This window comes from Protopterus annectens, chromosome 12.part0 (genome assembly GCF_019279795.1).
Source record: "Protopterus annectens isolate FY-2018-M chromosome 12.part0, PAN1.0, whole genome shotgun sequence".
In the NCBI taxonomy this organism is placed as follows: Eukaryota; Metazoa; Chordata; order Ceratodontiformes; family Protopteridae; genus Protopterus; species Protopterus annectens.
The window spans coordinates 222405519-222430516 of NC_056746.1; the positions used below are offsets into that span (position 1 = coordinate 222405519).

The window sequence follows — 24998 nt, forward strand, 5'->3', positions numbered from 1 at the left end:
AATTCTGCATTCTTTGGACATACACAGACAACTTGAATTCTATTTGGACAAAACTAAAGTTTTCAGAAAGACAGAACAATTACTAGTGGCATATACTGCAGGATCACAAGGAAAGGCGATCTTCAAGCAGACTGTTTCAAAGTGGATAGGTCATTGCATTCGTTTCTGCTACTCTCAGCATGGCAAGCCAGTGCCTAAGGGCATTAGGCCACATTCAACCAGAGCTGCAACCACTTCTGCAGCCTTTCTCAGAGGAGTACCAACCAAAGACATTTTAGAGGCTGCTACTTGGAGTTCAGTGCACACCTTTACAAAGCATTACAATGTGCCACTTTACTCTAAATCCAGAGCTGGCTTTGCCACTGCAGTTTTGCAAGGCCTCATAGCCGCTCCTAATGTTGTTTAGCTCCAGCCCCCCCAACCATAGCTTTGGGACTCTACCCAAATGTAATGACTGCAACAGTGAAACACGAAGAACATAGTACAGTTGTGTACACTTACCATAAATGTTGATGTTCAAGTGTATTCACTGTTGCAGTCCAGATTACCCAGTCTACATCCCCCTTATTTCTGCTGGAACTTCTCTTTACTTCTCTGATATATACAACTTATGTGGTGTATTTGCTTGTAGATGAAGGTAAATTTTATTTTGGTGCATGTATGTTTTATATATATATATATATATATATATATATATATATATGTATGTATGTATATCCTACCCTTTTGGGGGCACCTGACATCTGGGGCAAGAAAAACTGAAGAAAATGTCGTCTGCTGCATCTTTTATACCCCTGATGACAGGGAAGGGGCGACAGCAACTGACGCAGGACCCAAGACTTTGGAATTCAGGCCGACTGAGGGCAACCTGCCAGCAGGATTACCCAAATGTAATGACTGCAACAGTGAATACACTCGAACATCTACATTTATGGTAAGTGTACACAACTGCACTTTTCTTTATTTGGTAGGTGGAGATGGGTTTGAGTTTCAAAGTGGGGGGAGAAGAGGGATGTTTGTTTGGGGTGAGGTTGAGGGTTGTTGTTAAAGGTCTTGGTTAGCTCAGCAATAGAAGTGATGAAGAAGGTGTTGAATAGTGAGGCAATTTCAAGGTCAGATTTGCTGGTGTCGGGGCAGGGATTGTTTTTAGTACCTGGCCTAAGGAGAGAGTTGATAAGAGTTCCAAAATTTTGGGGGGTTTTTTGCATGATTTGTTTGCATTTTGATGTAGTAGGACTTTTTATCTTTGATAACTTGTTTTTTGGCAAGGCTTCTTAGTTGTTTGCATTTAAGTAAGATGTCTCATTTATTTTGGAGGTATATTTTCCAGTTTTTATCTCTTTGTAGCATAATCTTTTTGGTGTCATTAGTAAGCCACGGGGTGGTCTTAGTTTTTACTCTTTTTGTTCTTACTGGAGCTAGGGAGTTAAGGACATTTAAGAAAGTTGAATTGAAAAAGTCAACGGCTGAGTCTAATGGAAGAGTTTTCAGGGGTTTCCAATTGGTATTCCTGAATGAATCAGAGAAAGTAGTAGGGTTAAAGTTAGAGAGGTTTCGAGTGTGGATAAACTGGTGGGAGTGTGGGGGGATGAGGGAAGCTCGATGGGTGAAGGCAGGGAGGTGGTCTCCTAATGGGTCTGGTATGACACCAGATTGTATCACTTTATTGGGATGAGATACTAGGATCCAGTCTAGTATGGAGCCTGGGGGGTTGGTTTTGTTGGGTCTAGTGATGGTGTTAGTAAGTTGAGTGTAGTTAAATAGATTGATTGACATGATGAGGTTAGGGTTGTTGATTTTGTTCCAGTCTATATTTACATCACCTAATATGTAGGTTTCCAGTTTAATATTTGAGGAGGCCCAGGACAGGATGTCTTCCAGGGTGTTGGTGTTGTTACGTGGAGGAATATAGAGGGAAATGAAGCAGATGCTTTTATGATTGTTAATTTTTTGAAGGCCTGCTACAAGTTAAGCATTATTGAAAGAAGGGATGGGATTAGGATATGGAATAAAGGACAGCTGGTTGGAGTAGACTAGTGCGACACCGCCACCTCGAGTACTTAGGCGGTCAGATCAAAGTGATTGAAATCCAGGGGGAAGGACTTCAGAGTCACTTATGTGAGGTTTTAGCCAGGTTTCAGAGATGGCTACAATGTCAGGTGAGTTGTGAGTGAGCCAGGCATGAAAGTGGGTTATTTTATTTTTTAGGCTTTGGGCGTTGATGGTGAGGAATTTGAGGTATTTATTGGTGGAATTATTGTGGGAGCTAGTGTGGTTAGGAGAGAAGTTTGGTCCTGGATTAGGGTAAATATCACCGGCTAAGCAGAGGTAAGTGAGATAAGGAATAAGTTGTTTTGGTTTGTACTTAGAAGTGTCCGGTAATGAAAAGGTCTGGGTTTGTAGTATTTAGTAGTGATTTGGAGAAGTTTTACTTTGAAGAGGAGGGAAGGGTGGGTGGGAACTAAAGAGGCTGAGATGTTGTGGAAGTGTGTTGTATGAGAGAGGTGAGGAGGCAGAGGTGGAGGGTGTAGATGGAAGTGAGTATAGGAGGTGGCATGGTATAGAGGAAGTAGAAGAAGGATGAGGAAGGAAGTGGAAATAAAGGTTTTAGGAATAGGAGAGTGCATGATAGGTGAGGCCTGTTGGATGTAATAGAGAGGAGGTTAAGGGACTTTGGAAGGAAGTGGTAAGGTAGTGAGAGGTAGGTGGGGTGGAGGGAAAGTGTTCATGTCAACAGTCAGGAAATTCAGGAAATCTCAAGACAGGATACACCAGGGAATGATATACATGCGGCAAGACAAAACTTTGGTACTTTTGAGTGTTAGTACAGGTTAACAAAAAAATATATATATATATATGTCCCTAATAAGTCTTTCTGATAATATATAAATAATAAATACTATTGGCACAAACACTGTAATATTATACAATGCTATAAGCAACATGAATCATAAAACAGTTGTCGAAGTCAGGCAAATCCAAGTGTAGAATATAATATACACCTAGATCTGCATATAACCAACTTGGTGATCCCAAGTATAAATCCCAGCAAACATTCACATTGACAGGAAAAAAAAAACTCAAATTATTAGATATATTGGTTAACAATTCACCATAAAAAATAAGTCCGCTGTGGCGACCCCTAACCGGGAAAAGCCGAAAGAAGAAGAAATGTATGTACATATACATATATATATTCTCAAGAGTTTGGTAGTTTTATTTAGGATTTGTTTTTATACTACATTTTCTTAAGTGATATGTATTGTTTTTAGCTCAACAAAATGTAGTGTTATGTATTGTTACTTAACTTTTCATTTTTAGTTGCTTTTCCACTTGACACACAAACCTGAAGACGTTCTAATAGATGAAATCGATCTATGTTAAAAATGTTTCTGAATGTTGGTAGAAAAGATTTCGAAGGAAGTTTGAAGGCATGCTAACCTTTTCTTTTTTTGATACTTCAATGGAATACTTTCAGTAAGTTTTAGCAATTAATATGTAATTTTTAGTTTAATTTTTAGTTTAGTTTAACATATCTTGGACAGCACTGTGTCAAATATCACACTTGGTGTATGGGGGAATAAGCAAGTAAACACTATGATGATCGCCTTCTGCAGTACAGCTGTCCTAGTAAACCACTCCCATAATTTTAAACATGCTTTTAAAGAGGTATATAAATGGAATGGTGAATTTCTACACTTCTGTTTTTTCAGCTATTTGGATCGCTTGTTTGTGCGTTTTTAATAAAAAAAAAAATTCAGCTAGAACCAGCTTGTGCTTCCCTACTTTCATTAGTGGAATTATACTTTGGAACGTTTTAAACAAAGTATTTCTACTGCCTGTTATTAGGTTGGATAGTCACAGTATGTTTTTTATTAGGTGCCTGGAAATCTTAGATCTCCCATTAAATCAGAGAGTGAATGGATGTTTATCTGTTGGGAGACTAATGTTAATTCTTGAAGTGCAAGAGTAAGTAATACTGTTAAGGATTACTTGGTGAAACTAAGCATTAAGTTGTTTTGTTGTCAGCTGGACTCAGGTGAGTAAGAGTTGGGCTGCTTTCTTGCACATGAGTTTAATAGGTACTGCACTGGTATCTGACTGAAAATGTTTCACATTATCTCTGTCTTTCATTGATGGGCTGCAAGATATTTTTACTGTTAAGTAGCTTAGTTTTGATGCAGATGCTGGCATCTGGAAACTGGATAAGGAAGCTTGATAGTTCTTTGACCAAAATGCCGTAGTTTGTTCTTATGGAACATTTACCTCTTAATTTTAGGCATAATCCGTGTTAAGAACATGAATTAAATTTAGTGCTGTGTTACAGGGGCCAAACTTTTCATGTGCTTAAAGGAGAGATGAATATTCCAGTGAAGATGCTGAGCGAGTGTAGGGCATAGATGCCTGGTGCATGCAGCTGAATATGTTGAATGTTTTGCCATCCAAGTTCCTGAAGTTCCCAAAAAGAGAGTGATGATTTCCTTTCTAAATCCTGGCATGATACTATGTAGCACATGTTGGCTTTTGGTTACTTCACTATTATAATGTTTGCACAATTCCCAGTGCAAGAGTCTTGCCACCTTATTATGCCTTTCTGTATATAGTCCTCCTGCCATTAGTATATCACACCCAGTAACAAGATGTGTGACTTGTATCACACTCACCAAAAATATGTGCAACTGTTTCTAATTCTGTTTTACAAAACCTGCATTTGTCTGTTTCTCCCACATGTTCAATGGACTTTGTGAACCAATGTGTAAGTAGTCCACTGTCCTGGCCCGCCAATATTAACCTTTCGTCTTTTGATTTAAATTCACCTCTCTTTAACCATTCCTGCAGTTGGTTCTGATCAACATGAGGTTGTTCCATGAGTTTTCTGTACTTGTGTACTGTATCTGTGCATTTTCCACATTTCTTGCCTTCTCATCCAATTCTTCACCTGATATTCTTTGTTTTTTGGCATATTCAGTTGCTGCCTGATTTTTTATCTACTTATGGTTTGAATTCATTCCCACTTGATACTGATATTCTTCTGCTAAACTAAGCAGGGAAGTCATCTTAGACTTATTCTTTTCATGTTTTAAAACTTTCACTACATTGGGATCTTGTAAGGTCAGCAGATATTTATGCAGTTGTATGATTGCAGATCTGTGCATGTAATCAACTTTGAGGAGGCCCATACCTCCTCCAGAACGGGGAATATATAATCTTTGAAAACACTGATTTTTATAAATCATTTGATGAGCTTGAAGCATTTTTCTTGTTTTCCTGTCCAACTGTTCCATTACCTTTGGGACAGTCATTCACTCCAAAACTGTAAGTTAGAACAGGAAAAGCAAATTGGTGTATTGCCTGGACTTTGTTCCTAAGTTTTGTTCACATTTTTTCATGTTTCATTTTTGATCCTTCATCAGTTACCAAATATTTATACTCACCCTCTTGCTAAAGTTTTTATATCACATTCCTGTCTCAGACTGATATTTTATTGGTGCTGCAGCTTTCCTGCTTTAAAGGTTGCCTTTGCGCATTTATCAAGACCAAATGACATTCTTATATCATCTGAAAAAGTTTTGACCACTTTTAGTTGTGCTTTCAGTTCCTCATCTGACGAACTATATAGTTTTAAATTGTCCACAAAAAGACAATAAGTCTTTACACTTGTTATCTGGGAGCCATATTGGAGCCATGATCTAATCTGTTAAGTAGACAGCTGAATGGGTTAAGGGCAAGACAAAAGAGCAGTGGTGATAGTCACCCTGGAATATCCCCCTTTGAGTTTTTATCCCTGGAGTAATAATTTGCTTTTTATCATGGCTTAACTGCTGAGTGGTTTGCCACTGTTTCATGGTTGCTGTAATGCAATCGATCTTTTAAATTTATAAGCACCGTCTTATCCAGGAATGTGCGCTATTTACAGTACTGTGGCTTACTTAATGACATGGCAGTACACAAGCACGTCAATGATCTCTACATATCGTTATGTGTTTTTTAAGGTAACAAGGTTAGGTTGTGCCGTTGCTCCTTTCTGACATAATCCAGTTGTGCACAGTATCTGAGGGAGTTGATGATTGACAGCAGCATAGAAGCAGAAATAATTTGGGATTCAAATTGCAGACTGCCATCTTTTCAGTTTATTCCCATGACCCCAGTCTCCAGCATTTTAGTTTGATGCCATGACTCATTCAAGTACCATTTCATGCCTTCATTTACATTTCACTAGTAGCTTCTGCCTTACAGCTTTGAGCATAAAAGCAGGCTTTACAGTTAGCATGGTGTATTCCAGCGTTCTTCCTCTCTGGTGCTGCCTTATTACATTAAACCAGTGTACTTGCATGTATGCACGTATATGCTTCTGCCTATGTGTGGTATCGAGTCTACTTGAGTAAACCAAAAGTTCACTTACCCGATTTTCAGTTAGCCGAGTCAAAAATGCCTACAACCGCAGAACACCAGCATCCCACTTCAGGTAAGTAACTACTTGGCCATCCTGAAAAAAATAGTAAACTGAAGGAAAGTAAACCCAGCCATGTGGGGGGCTTCACCCCCCCCCCCAACTAAACGTACCAACTTTGAGATCGCACTACTGTGGGGGTAAGGGACAAAGTTCAACAAGGTGGTCAAGCAGTTACTTACCTTGAGTGGGAAGTCAAACAGTACTAAAAACCCCTGATGTCCACCACAGCAGTAAAACTTAATAGTAAAATCAAAACTTTAATAAAAAGAAAAAGAATATAACATAAAACAAGCAGTCCTCAGTCTTCCGATAAGCGCTTTCGGCAAATAAGCCTTCCTCAGATCGTATATGATCTATATATAGACAGACACACACACAGAAGGATACAGATGTGTATACATAGATATGTAGATATAGATGTGTGTGTGTGTGTGTTTATACATATAAAGAAATGCCACAGGTGAACTGGCATTCTTCACACTTTCTCTAGGTTTGCATGCTTTGTGTGTATTCTTGGTTGGCATCCTATTCAAAATGAACTTATTTGCCTTCTGCCTACTGAAGGCCAAGTAAGCATTAAACAGGTAGTCATTGTGTGTGCTTGCGTATGTATGCTATCCAATGTGTGTGTAATAAACGTGCGTGTGTGTGTATACATGTATTAAAAACATGTGCATGCCTGTGTGTACAAATTAATATAATGTCAGCCCATCCCTCAAACCCTTGGTGCAAGATTTCTGGGCAAAGCTAAAAATAATGGGAGGAACAAAGGCCAAAAATCAGGCTTATGTTCCAAATACTGCTCTTTTATAAACTGAAAAGTAGTTATAACAACAAGTTTTGCATTAGCATGCTTTTTCTGAAGGATGTCAAGTCAAACTCAAAAATCTGTCATTATTTATTGCCTTCACTGTTCAGCTGTTTGCCAGAAAATCACAAATATTATTAGGAACAGACCAACAAATATGAGGCAAAAATCTGGACATTATGCAAAATACTGGACAATTGAGAGGTATGGTGTCAGCTGTTTGTGTTAGAAGTGTCAAGTGATAGGACTGTCTTGTGCACATTTAGTGGAGTGTACGAGTGCAGCTACTATATGTGGTGGGAATGTATGGGGGTTGTGTTGCTTTTTTAATGCTATAGTTTGGTTAACATAGAGTGGATTTTTTTTTATTCTAGTCATGGTGGGAAAACAGTGCGAATGCAGATTGTGAGTGTACACCAGCAGTGATTTTTAAACTTCAGTAGTGTTTTCGCTTTTTGGCATTTACGCAAACATGGAGTTGGTATATATAAATTGGGGGGGTGAGTTCTGGCATGCTCCCGGGGGGGGGGGGGCTTGCTTTGCTGTTTTATTGAATGTTTTTATTTCTGTTGTATTCATTTTTTTTCCTTTTATGTTACCAACGCTTGGTACACATGATATAATGGGTATTCGATGTTGATTTCTTCAATCGTGTGGGGTTCTGTTTTTCATGTTTACATAATCACCCATACACAAACATGCAGCTAGGGTGAGGGCAAAGGGGACAGCTGTTTTATATTCAGAGTGTTTGGGGACATGATCGGCAGATACCAGTGTGTGCCAAGTACGTTAATGGCATTCAGAAATAAATGCCTGTTTTGCATTTGGGGTTACAACTGAGTATTGTAGCATTCCATGTATGAGTAAACTGTAATAGCTGTGTGCTGGAGCTAAAAAGGAGAGAAGACTTGTATTTATTTATTTATTTATTTTTATTTTATTTATTTTTGCAGTTATTCTTTACAATAAATGCTGTTAGGGCTAGAGGGGAAATCACGATTTACATGAACTTCCTAAAACTCTACCTCAAACTTCATATGTATCTTCCTTATCCACAAATTCTGAAGAGAGTAATATATGGCCAAACTTGTGAGTATTGCAAAGTAGCAGCACTTTATCTAGACATCAGCGTAGCCTTTGAGCAGGTCAAAGTACCTGTTTTCAGCTTAGATAGGGATATATGTCCTCCACTTTATCCTCCACATTCCAAAGAATCCCTCAAGGCTCTTTCTTGTCCCCCTTACTCTTCCTCCTCTTAACCGTCTGTATTTAGATATCACAGACATTAGTGTAATTGTACACACTGACTGTGTGGTTATTTACTGAGTATAACCCTACCACTCCACTGTCAAAAACAACTTGAAACTTTTAAGTATCTGTTTCACAGGCCTCTTGATAAAATAGTACTGTAGTCTATCAACCAAATCTAGCATCTTTGGTGCCTCAGACAAACTTCTCATTTATCGGGCCATCTCTGTCCTGTTTTGAATCCTACGCTACACTAAATTTTCCACAGTCTTTATATCCCTATCATTCAGGTATATAAAAAAATGTCTGTCACTGAAAGATTTCCACTTTCTTTTCTGAAACCAGTAGCATCACTGGCAAGGCCATTTTGCTATTTTACTTCCTTAGGACAAGTATAGCATATGCCTTAGGGAAAAAAAACTTAACACCCTGCAAGTTATAGGGAAAAAGAATTTGCAGATTTACAGCCCTTACATCTTTCTAAGAATATCAGTACTCTGTCCTAATGAGAATATGGTAGCTTCACTTGTAAGAGAGGTCTGATCTGCTCTTTTCTCTCCCTTTTCTTTAAACTTCTCAAGTTAGAGTCCACTTCCTTGTGAAGCTTACCAGTAAAGATTATCCACTTTTGCTTACATTTTGAGATCACATTCTGAAACATTATCCACTTGTACTTTAACAGAACCAAACTGATGATCCCATCCTCTTGGAGGCCCCATTGCATGACTCAGCAAAAGTTGCTATTCCATCTCAGCCCACAGCGGAAGAGTTGGATACAGATCCTCCATCCCTAAATTTTCTCACTGAGTAAGTTTACTCCTTCACCACCCTTAGTTATTGGTCGACATATCTGATTCACTCACAACTTTACAATAAGAGGAGAAAGCTATTACATGATAGAACAAAATCCATAAAAGGGAAGTCACCCCTGATCATTATTAGTAAAAAAAATACGAGCACTCATAAAATCAACTAAGGCCAATTTTGAGAGAAAAATTGCCATGGATTCAAAGGACAATCATAAGGCCTTTTTCAGCTATGTTAGGAACCTGGGTGGAAACTCCCAGATATGCTCAGAATTAGTCCAAAATGATACAAAAATCACTGAACCCACAGACATTGCCAACATACTGGCAGACAGGTTCAGTGCAAACTTCAAGCGCCTCTAGCCCAGCTAAAGGAGAGATAACTATCCCAGCGGAGTGTAGCCTCCCAGACATCTCAAATGCGCAGGTGAAAGCTGCTCTCTCTAAAGCTAAAAACACAGCATCAATGGGACCGGATGGTGTCCCGGCAGTGTGCTACACGAGCTAAATGAGGAATTAAACCGCACATAAGGCAGCTGTGTAATCGCAGCCTTACCACCGGATACGTGCCCAAGGAGTCGCGTGCGGCAACTGTGGTCCCACTCCACAAAGGCGGTGCCTCTACGGACTCTGGTAATTACCGCCCCATAAGCTTAACAAGTCTAGTCTGCAAAGCTATGGAGAGGATCATAATGGAGCTCATAAACAAAGATATAGGGACTTGCAGACATTGGACCCGACCCAGTTTGGCTTCGTCAAGGGAAGATCATGCCTTTTGAACTTGGTCGACTTCTTCGAAACAGTCACCAAGGCCACTGATGAGGGAAAGGCAGTCCATACAGCCTACCTTGACCTTGCAAAGGCTTTCGACACAATACCCCACTCGGGTATTGTAGAAAAACTTACCAGCTTAAATGTAAACCCATATGTCACAAGATGGGTTGCAAACTGGCTTAAGGACAGAACCCACAGGGTTAGAGTTGCTGGCGCTATGTCAGACTCCAAGCCGGTTACAAGTGGTGTCCCACAGGGCTCGGTCCTTGGCCCCCTATTGTTCGGCATCTACTTCTCAGAAGTACAAGCCAACATGGGAGGACTTTGGCTGACAAAGTTTGCAGGCGACTGCAAACTGGGCGCCATAGTGGAAAGTGCATCGGACATGGATATCCTTCAGAAGGGACTCACGGAAACAGATAGCTGGTGCCAGAGCCATGGCCTGAAGTTAAACGCCAAAAATGTATAGTCATACCCTTTGGGAAAAACAAGGTAACCCCAAGCTACCATATAGGTGGCAATCCACTAAGCACAGAAGAGGTTATCAGGGACCTGGGGACCCAAGTTGACAGTGGCCTTTCTTTTGACACTCACGTTGCTAAAGTGGTTAGAAAGACCTTCTACATTGCCCACCTGATCATGAAGGGATTCACATCCAGATCTAGTGAGGTCATTGTTCCCCTGTACTCTTCACTTATCAGACCAATGATCGAGTACAATGCCCCATTCGGGATGTATCTCGCCCGACATCTGCAGCAATTGGAGAGACCCCAAAAGTTTCTCACCAAAAGGATAAAGGGACTCCAAAATCTGTCATATGCTGCCAGATTGAAGAAACTCCAGCTCTATTCAGTCGCATACCGTCTGCTCAGAGGTGACATGTGCCTGACATACAAGGCCATGTCCAACCCAGAATTAATGGACATGCTCCACCTCAAAAAGTCCAAATCCACCAAAACCACTAGAGCAAGTGACTTAAACCTTAGCACGGATATAAATAGGGCGTGCTGGAGGGATAGATTTATCACTCAGAGACTCCCTATGCTGTGGAATAGAGTCCCGGTCCATGTGAGGCAGAGCACCTCGCTGGCTCTGTTCAAGAGAAATCTTGACCTGTGGATGGGAGATCGTAGGTTTACCCCGGGAATCATCTCTGTGTCACTGCTGGACAGAGGCACAACAAACTAATGGGTACAGTATTTTTTCATATAAGGGGTGGCGTAAGCCACAAAAATTCGGGCTAGGCTTATAAATGCCTTAGGGCAGATAGCCTAGTATAAACCTATGAACCTATTAGTCACCTTATTTTGTTGGCTGCTGCGAGCTGTAGTGCACTTAAAGTACAAATCAGCCATTACTAACCCTTAAGCAGTTTTATACATACATTTTAATAAAGTTATGCTCTTGTACTGTTTGTTCTAGTATAACTTGTCACCCGGTGTAGTTATCTTTGTCTTTTTCTGACGTATCTATGATTTTTTTTCTTCTCTCTGTTAATATACTGTGACATTTTATTGTATATGTACCTTATTTATGTGTTTAACTCCTCTGTTGAAGTGTAATTGTGCATTGAACCTCCATGTGTTTGAAACTGTTCCTCTGTGGATCACTATATTAAAACTGGTAGTAAATTTTAACCAAAGGTATGTAAGGAAATTAGTAAATTGAATGACATATCATAGTCTTTGGAAGAAGATTTTTAATCATGTAGGAGTAACCCAATTAACAAAATTGGTGAAGTATCAACTTGACCAAAGAATAAACCTGGATGCCACTGTTCAGCAAAACAATAAAGCCACAGAGAGAAATGTAGGCAGACTTCTGTTTAATAGTAACAGCCACAAAACACAAACATAATCACACTTCGTTTTCGTTTCTAGCACTTCCTCAGATGTGGGTTGTCACAAACCAATCCACTTCATTACTTAGACTCCGGATACTTTTTTTTCAGGAGTCTAAGTAATGAAGTGGATTGGTTTGTGACAGCCCACAGCTGAGGAAGTGCTAGAAATGAAAACGAAGTGTTGAATACGTTGTGTTTTGTGGCTTTTACTATTAAACAGAAGTCTGCCTACATTTCTGTCCGTGGCTTTATTGTTTCACTGAACAGTGGCATCCAGGTTCATTCTTTGGTTTATTTGTGCGATTTTTCCTTGTTTGCCTGCTTTTTGGATTTAAAGCATCAACTTGGTTACTAGCTTTGATCTATTTTGTTATATGTTTTTAGTAGCGTTAGTGTTGAGTTTGGTTCTCTGTTATGTTATTTTTGAGTCTGTGACTAAACATCTGTGAAAGTTTCGTTGGAATTAAATCTGACGGAAAAAAAACCTGTCAAATATACCATCTCAAAGATCACACAACAGTGGTGTAAGGATAAACTTCCTTAGCTCTACTGTTCAATGATCTCACAATTAACAGTGGACAGGTTTTGCTAAAATGGAGATTTGAGAAAACAAAGCATCTATTCCAGTTTTGACTAACCCCTAATCGACTAATATTATTTTCATGTATGGTGTGTATAGGCTGTTGACCTTATTAACCCAACAACTCAGGAATTTCTAGTATTCATTAAGGTACTTTTACAATTTTTTTTTTTTTTTTTACATTATTGAAATTCCCCCTTTGGAGCCTGTCCTATCTCAAGAAAGTTGTATGCAACTATGATTAGGGGCCCGATGCCTTCCTCTGTGTCAGATGAATCCTCAGTAATGACTTGTCTTACTGCTTGCACACCTTTAGATCTTTTTTCTATGCACTTCCATTTTCCTCCATTCTTTTTGCTTTTTCTTGCTCCTCTTTCTGATATGTAACAACCTGAGTGCTTCTACCCCATTTATTCATTCTTGAGCATCAATGATATGGTGACCTATCTCTTTACCAGTTATATGTTTGTCATTTGAGAAAAGAAGGTTGCATTGAGTTACTGAGGCTGGGTTGCTCTGCATAGAGGCAAGAGTTGAAGAGGCAGGCCACCCTCGTTCACAGAAGCTGCTTCAACCAGAGTATCCCGAAGGCAAGCATGCAAATTTGTCAAGTGCTGCCACATTACTTTATCTAGCTCTGGAATATATGTTCCCAGTCTAACACCTTGAAAGGTGAACACTGTGTCTGCTTTCTTAGTATTTGCCTAGTGATTATTTCTTTGTGGCATCATTCCCACCTTCCTGCTGAGGTAGAAGTACAGGCCTTAGACCAGTTGGTCCCTTCGAGGTCACACCCTGTTATGCCTCAACTGCTAGTTAACTTTACTTCCTGGTGCTGGATGAGACCATGTTGTTCCTCTGCCAGTTAGCTGGTTTTGTTTGTTTTCACTGTTTTTCATTGTTTTTCATTATCAGCAGTATTGTACCATGTTGTGTAGCTTTCCCATTTGCTTCATTTGCAGAGACATCATTTATATCCAGCTGTTTCACAAGATTTAAGAAGGTAACAAACTCATTTAACACTGTAGTTGACTTCAGAAAATCAAAGTTATTTTTCCTCACTGGCCATCTTGTGTGTCTAACCCAGTTAGATTTTCTTTTTTTTTTTTTGGGGGGGGGGGGGGGGTATTTTTTCCTTCACTGTTCCACTGGACCATCAGCTGTCCCTCCCAGCAATCCAGTTTGACCAATTTGTTTTCCTTTGGTAAGGCCTCAACAGCTCATTTGTTCCTTGACTAGAGGTTTAAGCAAACTTGGAGAGAGGCTACTTGTGATGGAGTGGAGTTCACTTCTGTAAGTCCCTGCCCTGGCTTATTAATTCAAAAGAATAGTCTACCTACTCAGGAAACACCACAGGCTTTTCTGTATTGCTTCTGCTGGGAAAATCATGTTGCACCCTACCATACAATTCCCCTTTTTCCTCCATGGGAGAGGCAGGCTGGTTCCACCTCTTAATTTCTCTGTCACCTGTTCAGCTCCTTCATTGCTGAAACTGTTGTTTGAACCCTGGTTACCTAGGTTGCATACTGGGCTTCTTTCCTGTATGTCCTGCAGCCAGACAAATGTCATGTTCTTAAGTTTTTTTAAATACTTCCAATGTGTTAAGAGGATGAGTCCTAATATTTACTGCAGCCATCCATGCAGTGTTTTCAGATCGTTCTTTTATTGCCTACTATTAATTTGAAACTGGCACTAAGAGTGTATGACTTGCTTCTTTTTTTCTCAATTGTGGGTTTCTGTAATGCTTACCAAAGGCTAGCCAATCCAAATCCCCCTCTCCACTGCCAAAATAGACTACATACATTTTCCTGTATTTGCTTTGCCCTATATTTTGAGACCAGCATTACATCTTTTATTGTACCATGTTGTGTGACGCAAGTCTATAAATCCATGAGTATGTTGCAGGCGACCCAAATTCAAATAGTGGTTAGGGCACCTGTAAGAGCTGGTGGGAGAAAAATAGAAGTAAGAGGCCATTGTCATTCACCCATCCCATCTTCTACTAGGAGGAAGGAGGTGGCTCTGGCTTGCCACATGGGTGACATCTAATTGGAAGCACTAGTAGTCTACATCATGAAATTCTGATTTTGATTCTGTTACGCCTATGCTGCCATGTGCAAGTTGTTCACTGAGCTGGAAGGAATTCGGTGTGCAGAAGCATGCTTCTCCTTGGAAGGCAACTATAGTGAAGTTCAGAGGAGCTGCCAGTGAGGGGGGTGCTGTATGGTGAGGTAAGACAGGCCAGCCCTGTGGAGCCAACAAGCTGGCGATGTCCCAACTAACCATTTATCTCTGCAAGTGGATGGATGGGTGCATGAGAAATTCCTGGGCCCTTGCTTCACCTGGGATTTTCCAGCTGTTGTGACCACATAATGAATGAGATGATTGGGTGTAGACAGAGAAGCCATCAAACTTGGTCCCATTTGGGGGGGGTGCTAAAAAGATAAGAATTATATCTTTTCTTCTCTTGTCTAGCTCCCATGAAAACAGTTTTAAAAAGCTTTTTATTTTCTGTTTAATACTTTATGTACATGCTGCGTTCTTGTTTTTGCCCTTGAAATCTTAATTACAGACTTTGTTTAGCTGCTGTGTTGATATTCTTTTACACTTTATGAATCATCCTGCTTTACTCACTCAGATTCTTGATTATTGTGTGTGTGAGAATGTGTGTGTCAGGTTGGGGGGATGCTTTTTTATTGGAAGCTGTATCTGAAATGTTGCCAGCTTATTTGACATGCGTTGTGGTTTTCATACCCAAAAGAACATGTTTGTGGGAAGATTAAAGGATAGGAGATTAGTCTTAATTTGCAAACATCTTGTTTCTATTCGACTCCAAGCAAAAGAAAGGAAAAACTAAACAAAATGTTCAACTGTTAAAAAACTGAAGTATGTAACAATGTCCAATGAAAATTATTATCCACCTCTGCTAATGATTATGCTAACTTTTTGCAGTCCACATTAAGCAACATAACTGACGTCTTTCCAACAGCTTATTCCCTCGAATGAACAAGAACCTTCATCCCCTAATCTATGCCCTCTAGCCTGTTATGCAGCACCCTTTCATGTCTCTGAAATTTCAGTAAAACAGACCAAGTCCCTACTTCATAAACTCTTAAATTCAGGATCTGAATCCAGCAGTCTTCATCCCATCCTCCTAAGGCTTGCAGATAAAAAAAAAAAAAATCATGAACCCTCTTACTCGTATCTTTAGCCTCTCTTTCATTTCAGGCACTGTCCCACCAGCATTTAAGCACACAGTTATAAACCCTCACTTCTCCTAATGGCTGGAATGTTTATAGACTTATTTCTACAATGTGCTCTGTTATCAAGATACTGGAAAAACTTGTATGTGCGACTACTTAAGCACATTAACAGCTATAGCCTGTTAATGTGATGCGCGCCGTGGCTTTTACAGTGCCTTTAGTACATTTACTGCCCTGGTAATGGCCATTGATACCATTTATTGCAACCTGAATGAGGGACTTATTACTGGAGGTCTCTGTGGTGGCATGACAAGGGCTTTTGAAATGGTTAACCATGCTCTTCCTTTCAATAAACTCAAAAAAGACACTGCTTTGGAGATAACACTTTGCTGGTTTCACAGCTATCTAAAAGACAGAACCTTCCAAATCTGTAGCAATATGCCATCCTCTACTTCTGGTAGACTTAATACATGTGTACCACAACGGTCTGTGCTACATCCTGTTCTGTTTTTTTCTTTTTAATGATCTCACCCTGGAATTACTAAATCTTAAAATAATAATGTATGCAGATGCTACGCAGCTCCTCCAATCCAATACTAACCACTCTGACCTGTAAACCAAGTTACAGGACAATTTCACTCCGTTATTTTCCTGGTCCAGTACTAACAAACTACTAATTAACCCCAAGAAAACCAATGTCATAGTCTTTGCCTTAACCAAGAAATTACCCACTATTCCTCCTTTTGTCTTAACAGATCTTAATGGGAACAGAACACCTACTGACAGTGAATGGGGGTACCTAGGCCTACCATTTTCTGTACCCCCACACACACACACACAGATTTTGTAACTAGTAAAGTCCTTAGTTAAAACGGTTACAAGATCAGTCACCTCCTTTCACCTGCTGCTTGAAGGAACCATTGCTAAAAATGTTTTAGTACCTGAACTCTAACTGAATCATCAATAAAAATGGTCTGTTGCCATGGATATGAACTTTCCCACTGTCTCCGTTACTGGTTTGGTGGATATAGGCATCCTGAGGCAATGTAGAAATTGCCTCATGTTTACTTTAATTCTCAAACTGATATGGTATGTGAGAGATGTATTTTTACAGTGTGACTGGAGGCAAAGCTGTCATAAAATTACTCCTAATGTCAATAAGGTTGTCAGTAGTACACACACACACACACACACACACGCACACACACACACACACACTACACCCATCACGCACAATTCAAAGCAGACATATAGGCCCATATATGCTGAGACACTTAAATGTAACCTTCCTAAACCCTAAAGACCTCCTAGAAGAAGTACACGTAACAAATATCCTCAGCAGCCTGGAATGCACTCTTTCAAAACAACACCCAGATCAACACATAAGCCACATCTCTTGGAGAGTCTACTTCTAAGCCCATGAGGCAAGCCACCACAGAATCCAACATTCTGGTCATTGGAGACTCCATTGTGATGTCCTTCTCACCAGGCTGAATAAGGAGAAAGTCACTGTCCGTTGTTTATCAGGGGCTAGGATCTGCCACATTATGCACACACTCGGGTCATTGGACCACAAGTACCAGTATGACTGAGTCATAGTCCTTGTGGGTGTAAATGACCCGAGACATAACTCCCTAGACTATATGAAGAGACACATCATGCAACTCTTGAAATGTCTCCCAGGCTGATATGAGCCTAGCTTTGAGCAGCATTTTACCTTCTCCAAGGTTGTTGCCACAGTACGAACAAAAGATGAATGACTTTAATAGTTGGTTTAGTTTTTGGTGTCAGGCTAAGGGGGTGCAGTGTTTGACAGCAGGGAAGGAGATGGTTAACAGACCATGTTGCTTTGTCAGTGATGGTCTGCACCTCTCCCCTCTAGGATTTCAAATATTAGCTAAAAAATTGTCTTACCCCATAGTGCCTTTTTTTAGCAAATGCCAAACTGAAAGTACTTCCAACATAAAAAATCAAAACCATGAAAATCTAAAGGTTTTACTGCTCATTGCTAGGAGTCTGAACAAAAAAATCCACTCCCTAGAGTGGATTTCACCCTAGAGAATGCTGGCATTTGTGCAGTCACTGAAACATGGTTTAAAGCTGCAGAGATCCCACTGACAGTGCAAGGTTATAATGCCTTCCACACATTTAGACCAGCTACTACACAGACAGGGGCTAAACGTGGAGCTGTCTCTCTTTATATCAAAAATAAGTATACTTCAAGGGTGGTCAAACAGGACAATGCACTTGAGCTACTCCATGTTCAAATCACCATATAGAGAATAGAATACGACTTCCTTACAAGCTATAGGTCCCCCTGTATGACCCAGGAAACCCATACCATGTATTTAAACTTATTGGAAACACTCCGCATCCAACCCAGTACCATATTCATGGGTGACTTTAATTACCCATCTATTAACTGGGAATTCTATATGACACCACATGTACAGGCACAAAGATTCCTAGATTTTGTAAACACCATCTCCCTGGGCCAGATTGTCAATACACCAACCGGTGGTACAACAATACTGGATCTGGTCCTCACCAATATGGGAGAGTGCTACTAGTGTAATGTCTTCCCTGGTAAGGTCAGACCTCAAAATGGTCTCCTTTCAAATAAAAATAAAACTTGGACCCCCCATCTAACCCTTAAATATTCAGGAACTACTCTAAGGCTAACTTCCTGCTAAGTGATAACCAGGCAAAATTTCAGACCATGGAAAAACAGACCCAGCAGACTGTGGCAAACAGCAAATATTTAATGTTGTGCTAAAAAGCACAAAACAAAAGGAGCCAATTTGCTTAACACTTCTTTTATTTTGTGCTTTATAGCACAACATTAAATATTTGCTGTTTGTCACAGTCTGCTGGTCTGTTTTTTCATGAACTGGTATATTTTGGACCTTGCAGTTGCCGTACAGGCAGGGTTTTTTTCTATATTCAAAATTTCAGACCCCCATAAACCCTGAGAACACTGCCGCCTAGGCAGAACTGTTCACAGAAACTCATACAAACATGTTAATATTTGCATAGAGGCATTTGTACCCACCAGGATGAAGTACATAGAGGCAGCTTTTACCCACCAGGATGAAGTACAGATCCTAACTCAAGAAAGAAGCCATCTTGGTGGATTCACAAAATCAGTAGGCTGTATAACAGAAAGAGAATGTCATGGCAAAAATTAGGGGGTGCAGCACCCAACAGGATAAAAGCACTCTCCTCAAACTAAACAAACAACGTAGAGGACAGATAGTTTATCAAAGTCAATTTTGAGGTAAATTTGACCTCCCAGGCCAAGGAGAACCACAAGGCATTCTTTAGCTATGTCCAAAACCTCAAAGGCAATACACAGTTGTGTGCGGAGCTCATTGTAAATGGAGCCACCTGTACTGAGCCAGAAGATTTAGCAAACCTGCTGGCCCACAAACTCATCTCCAACTTTACCCATCTTTCCTTCAACTTTCCCTCAGGAAATACCATCAACTATAACTCCCCCTGCTATAACTAGAGAACAGGTCCTTAATGCTCTCTGTAAGGCCAAGAACACTGCGTCATTGGGCCCAGACAATATCCCAGGATGCCATCTAAATAGCATGAAACATGACCTATCGGGCTGTCTGGAATTGGTATTTAATTGTAGCCTCCAAACAGGTTTCTTTTCTCATGAATAAAGAACAGCAACAGTCGTCCCTCTGCACAAAGGTGGGCCATCTATAGACCCGTAAGTCTCACTAGTCTTACATGTAAAGCCATGGAAAGAATTACCATGGAAATGATCAGTAATGATGTAATAAACCTCCAGACACTGGACCCACCCCAGTTTGATTTCATCAAGGGCATGTCATGCCTACGCAACCTGGTGGACTTCTTTCAGAAGGTCACCAAAGCAATGGATGAGGGCAAAATTGTTCACATTGCCTACCTTGACCTGGCCAAGGCATTTACACAGTATTCCACATGGGCATTGTTGACAAGCACAAGCGGTTAGGTACAAACCCATGTATCAACCACTGGTAGCCAGCTATCTTCTAGACAGTACCCAGGAAGTTAGAATTGGGGAGTCCACCTCTAGAAAGAGGCCAGTCACAAGTGGAGTCCCCTCAGGGATCTGTTCTTGGACTGCTTTTTGTCATTTACTTCTGTGAAGCTAAGGCCAATGTCAGTGGTCTCTGGCTGACTAAATTTGCAGATTCCAAATTAGGGGCTGTCATTGAATCCCAAACTGATGCAAATGTTCTCTAGAAAGGGCTGACAACAGACACATAACTGGTGTCAGAGCCATGTATTAAAACTAAATGCCAGGAAATGCATAACAGTATCCTTCGGGAAGTCATCTCCCCTGGTAACTATCATGTTGACAACACACCCGTTAGAGTTGACCCATTAGTAAGGGACTTAGGGGCACACACAGACAGTAATCTATCCATTGACCATCATGTGTCTGAAGTAGTGAAGAAGCCATTCTATGTTTAGCACCTTATAAACAGAGGTATGGTATATAGGTCCAAGGAAGTCATTGTTCCACTGTATTTGGCATTCATCAGACCTATCATTGAGTACGGTGCCCTGTTTGGTATGTACCTAACCAGGCATATCCAACAAATGAAACCTCCACAGAGGTTCCTCACTAAAAGAATACAGGGCATAAGTAAAATGTCCTATGTAGACCACCTCATGGCTGTATCCCTGTATTTTGTCTCCTGCAGGCTGTTGAGGAAAGATCTATGCCAGGACATTGTCAGTCTCCACTCTGTTGGACCTCCTGCATGTCTACAAAAACAGCAGCACCATAATGACACGTTCAAAATACTTAACCCTTGCCTGTGATATAAATTTGACCTGCTGGAGAGACAGGTATGTATCCTAGAGACTGCCCCATCTCTGGAATACGCTTCCCATCCATGTGAAACAGAGTTCATCCCTAACCCAATTCAAGTGTGACTTGGACAATTGAATGCTGAACAGGAACTTCATCCCTGGCTTGACATCTGTATCTAATGGACATAGGCAGTCTGTAAATGGTTCGTCTTCCATGTCCCTGCTTGTAAATGTTTCATCTCCCAAGCCTCTCCTTACACTTATCAAGGGTACCAGAATTTGTCAGAGTTTTGGGATGCATGGCTAGGCTTAAAAAGGCTGTTGTGGTCGTTAGACTAGTAAACACTTATTTGTATATGGCTTTCCTTTTCTCATTATGGATTCAGCCCACAATTCTCAGCGAATACAGGCTGATGAGAATAAAATCTGCAGATTCATTCTACTAGCAGACCCTCACATACACTACTGCAATTTGCTAAAAAAATTCCAAATGGCTTTCAGTGCCAAATACGGCCACTTTTCTTCTAAGTGCCCTAATTTAGAAGGTTCTAAAACATGCTTACTTTGTTCCTTTGTAAGTTAAACTTCCTTTGCAAGACAGCCTTTAAGTACCCAGAAGTACACAGAACAAATAATTTTAGTACTCTCTCCATTTAAAACTGCTGTAGGTGAGAGAGTCTCCTCTAGTCTGGGACCTGCTACCTAGAACCACCTGCCTATGTACATCAAAAATCTAGAAATCATTGAAAGCTTCAAAGATTCACTTAAAACATCTCTTTACTAGTCTACCTGCAACTGCTGCCATGACAGTGGTTAGGTAACTTATCCCATATCATGAACACTAGAATACATTTAATAATCTTATGTGCAGATATTTCATGTGTATGTAGGAGTTTATGTATTATAAACATATATGATTGCACTGTATTTTATACACGTCTTAGCTTGAATTTTGTATATATATATATATTTTTTTTCTCAATCCACTCTGAACTTTTAATGTTACTGTATTTGCATTCAATCGTACTATGTTCTGAATTTTGCTATGTACTCATTTTGTATAAAATATTCTTGATTGAAAGACTGATGCATTTTCAGTTGTGTGAGCTCTGGTTGTAGCTGAAAAGGGTCAGCAGACCAGTTCACTTATCTGGTGAACAAATAAGTATACAAATCATATTAAACATTTTAACTGCAAAGACGTCAGCTGCTGGCTGAAATAGTGCACAAACTGGAAAGGTGGAGTGAAATACAGCTGTCAGTTGCCTAAGGTGAGTAAAGTTTATAAAAGATTTTCAGGGATGAAAAAGAAGATGCAGAATTAATAGAGCTCACCAGTCATGCTTTTGATTTCTACTCTGTAGTTTAGCATACTTTGTTATTGGCCTTTTCTGGAGTGGGAGCATATTTCATGTTAATTTAAGTCGTGTGTTTTGTAGATCTTAAAGTAGTTGAGGTGTTAATGCATCTGATATGTCTTCTCTGCTGATTGTAGTATTTGTACTTAACTGTATTTTTCCTGCTTTTTTTTACATATAACTATTGCTACTGTAATTTACTGGAGTGTGTTTAGCATAACATACTTAAATGTCAGCAGCCTTTATAGAATTTGTAATTTCTTTCTCTTTCAGCCGACTACCCTCCCTCAAGGTACTATCAACATGAATCAGTGCTTAGATGTTGTAGATGGAGAAAGCCGCACAGGACAGAAGTCATCCCTCTTGATCCTGACACCTGAGAAGGAATACTTTATTAGGGCAGAAAATAAAGAAATAATCAGCGGGTGAGTGATACAGAGTGCTTGCAAGATTTATTCAGATAAATGTTTGTATTTATTATTCTGAATTTTGTAGTAAACTTTCTGGTGTAGCCATGGTTCAAGAAAATTTTAAGAAAAGTAGAAGTGCGTTCATGTGTGATTTCTGCATTCAACTCACATCTGAGTGATTTTCACCTGAGCAAGTGACCATTTCTGTTTAGCATTGTAGCTGCTTTTCTGAATTATTGATGTTTTTAATATGCTTAAATAAGTCATTTCTTTGTTGCATAGTAAATATATTGGCTGTATTGTGTCGAGCCCATTTATTGGGGTGGCAGTTGGATGATTGTGGAGAAAAGCTGCAGCCCTTGAATGCCTAAGTGTTTGCATCCAGTATGGTAACAGACTATGTTTTACGTTACATTACAACATCACTGTTGTTCTAAAACATCAACATTTAATACCTGTGATTTCTGCCATATAGGCTAACTAGTCTTCTCCACTGTGTTTTTTTAGTTGTGTAGTTGGTTGACCTGGCCTCTGGTAGGCACAGCAGACCTAGAGAGGTTTATCACCATTGTCATAGAAATGACAGTTCAAGACTTCCAAGATGACTGCACACTGAGTGACAGCTTTTTTTCTAGCTCTCCCAGTTCCGCAGAGAAGGCCGGTAGTCTTGTGTTTATGGGCAGATTTCAGTAACTGGCTAGTAAGTGCACTGCCTGGATGCCAGGAATAAAGAAATACAGAAAATCTGGCAAAAATCATCTACAAAAAGTGAGGAAGAGAGACTGACTGGGGAAAGTTCTGAAGCTAGCTGTTCAGCAAAAAGCAGTGCGATCTTCAGATATGACTTCCAGTAACCTACAGGAAGATATGACAACTGTATACTGACCTGGTTAAACTAAACAAAACACTGATGGAGTATATTAATACAAACAACAAAAAGCTAAAAAAAATGGTAGAAGCTTTAAACAGATATTCAGATGAGGAGATAAAGCTGTAAAAATCAGGGGTTGAAATGAAGAAAAGGCTGGCTCAATATGAGACTGCTCATGGAGATATATTTCAAAAAATAATAGAAACAAGGCAGACTAGGATTACTCAATTTGAGGGGGGGTATTTTAGAGCAACACAGTTAAGGCCGTTATACATAGCAAAAACAAAAAACTATAATTCAAAGTGGAAAGGAATGATGATACAGGGGGGAGCTCAAGAAATAAGGAGAGATTGGGTTTTTGGATACAGGCTCTTTTAAGAACAACAAAAATCAGACGAAGTATTATATTCATAAAATAGCAGGGAGTATTCTAAGAACTAAACCAGAACGAGAATGGAGAAAAGAGATTCTGCTGATAGAAATGACTGTGGTTAGGGATACAGATAATAGGCAAGAAGGGGACTGGAATTTATTGGAGAAAACTAGCAGAGGAACCAGGGAACTTGGAACAAATAACTAGAAATGGAAAGGTAATAGAGTGGGATGAGGCCAAGAATTTATTTGGACTGCAAGTTGGAGATTGCCTTCCCTATCAAGGATTGATATCAGAGTATAGGTAACGAGAAAGAAATGGGGGGGGGTCCTGAATGAAAGACCAGTGCTGGTAGAGTTTTTAATAGAATCTAGAACAGAACAGAAGCTGCCATTAAAAAGGAATAATTAGAGCATATAAAATATTGCAAGATAATTATAAGAATCAATCGGAGGAACTTAGAAAAGATTGTGAAGAGAGATTGGATAAGCAATTCACAGAGACAATGGGGGAAATATATGTATATCTCCCAAATATGCAGCAAAGTCTAAAATATTTAGGATCGTTCCCTGGAAGTTTTTACGTGGGGTATAAAAATACCTATGTAGACTCCAAAGAGTTTTGCCTCAGGTGGATAGCAAATGCTGCAAGTGTGACAGGCAAGGAGGAGGTGGCTGAGAACATATTTTTTGGGAGTGTAATGAGCTGGCAGACTTCGGGGATTCCCTGTGGACCGTTCTGTCAGAGATGCTGGTTGAATGGATTGAAGTGACTGGGGAGATTATTTTTTTGAGCTGTAATACAGAATCAGAATTGCTTAGACACAGTAACTCCTTGATGAGTCTAATTATGGTGGCTGCCGAAAAAGCAATAACTAGAAAATGAAAATCAAAGTCTAAACCAACTTTACTAGAAGTATATAGTAAGAGATAAAACAACGGGAATTGGGATCTTTATCACTAATAATCTAGCAAGTCATTGTCAGTTAAGGATTATATGGCTCATTCAAATCCTGCCTCTTAAACTTCACTCCTTCTCTGCATACATTGTTCCCACATTTCCTATTTTTTCCTATGTAGTTTGCTCAGTCCCAGGAGTTGTGCTGAGTCACTTTCCGTAAGCTGGTAGAGGGGGTCTGATAACTTGCTTTTCTGCTATTTTGCAAGCTCTCTTAAATCTATTTGTTAGCCAGCTAATATTCTTCCTTAACCTTGTCTGTCTTTTCTCTTTCTCTCCTTTTCCTGCACTCCTTTCTTTTGATAACTTCCTGAACATCTGCATTCCACCACCAGCTTTCCTTAAACACCTTATTTCCTTGTCTTGTTCAGATGTATATATGTCTGTATTCATCACACACGCTGTTTTGGTGCACCACCATTCTGAAGTGCTGAACATTTCTTTGAACTTTTGTGCACTCCAACTTCCAAGTATTTACTTACTCTCTGCTAA

The 24998-nt window shown here is 39.9% G+C and overlaps 1 protein-coding gene across 9 annotated transcripts in view; it reads left to right on the forward strand.

The window, feature by feature from the left end:
- Positions 1–24998, forward strand: part of LOC122816469 (myosin phosphatase Rho interacting protein) — a 3136467-nt gene that overhangs the window by 1344754 nt on the left and 1766715 nt on the right. For all 9 annotated transcript variants that reach the window (XM_044089284.1, XM_044089283.1, XM_044089288.1 and 6 more), the window contains exon 4: positions 22169–22320. In XM_044089284.1, the coding sequence (XP_043945219.1) occupies positions 22169–22320 (152 nt within the window). The remainder of the gene's footprint in view (positions 1–22168; positions 22321–24998) is intronic.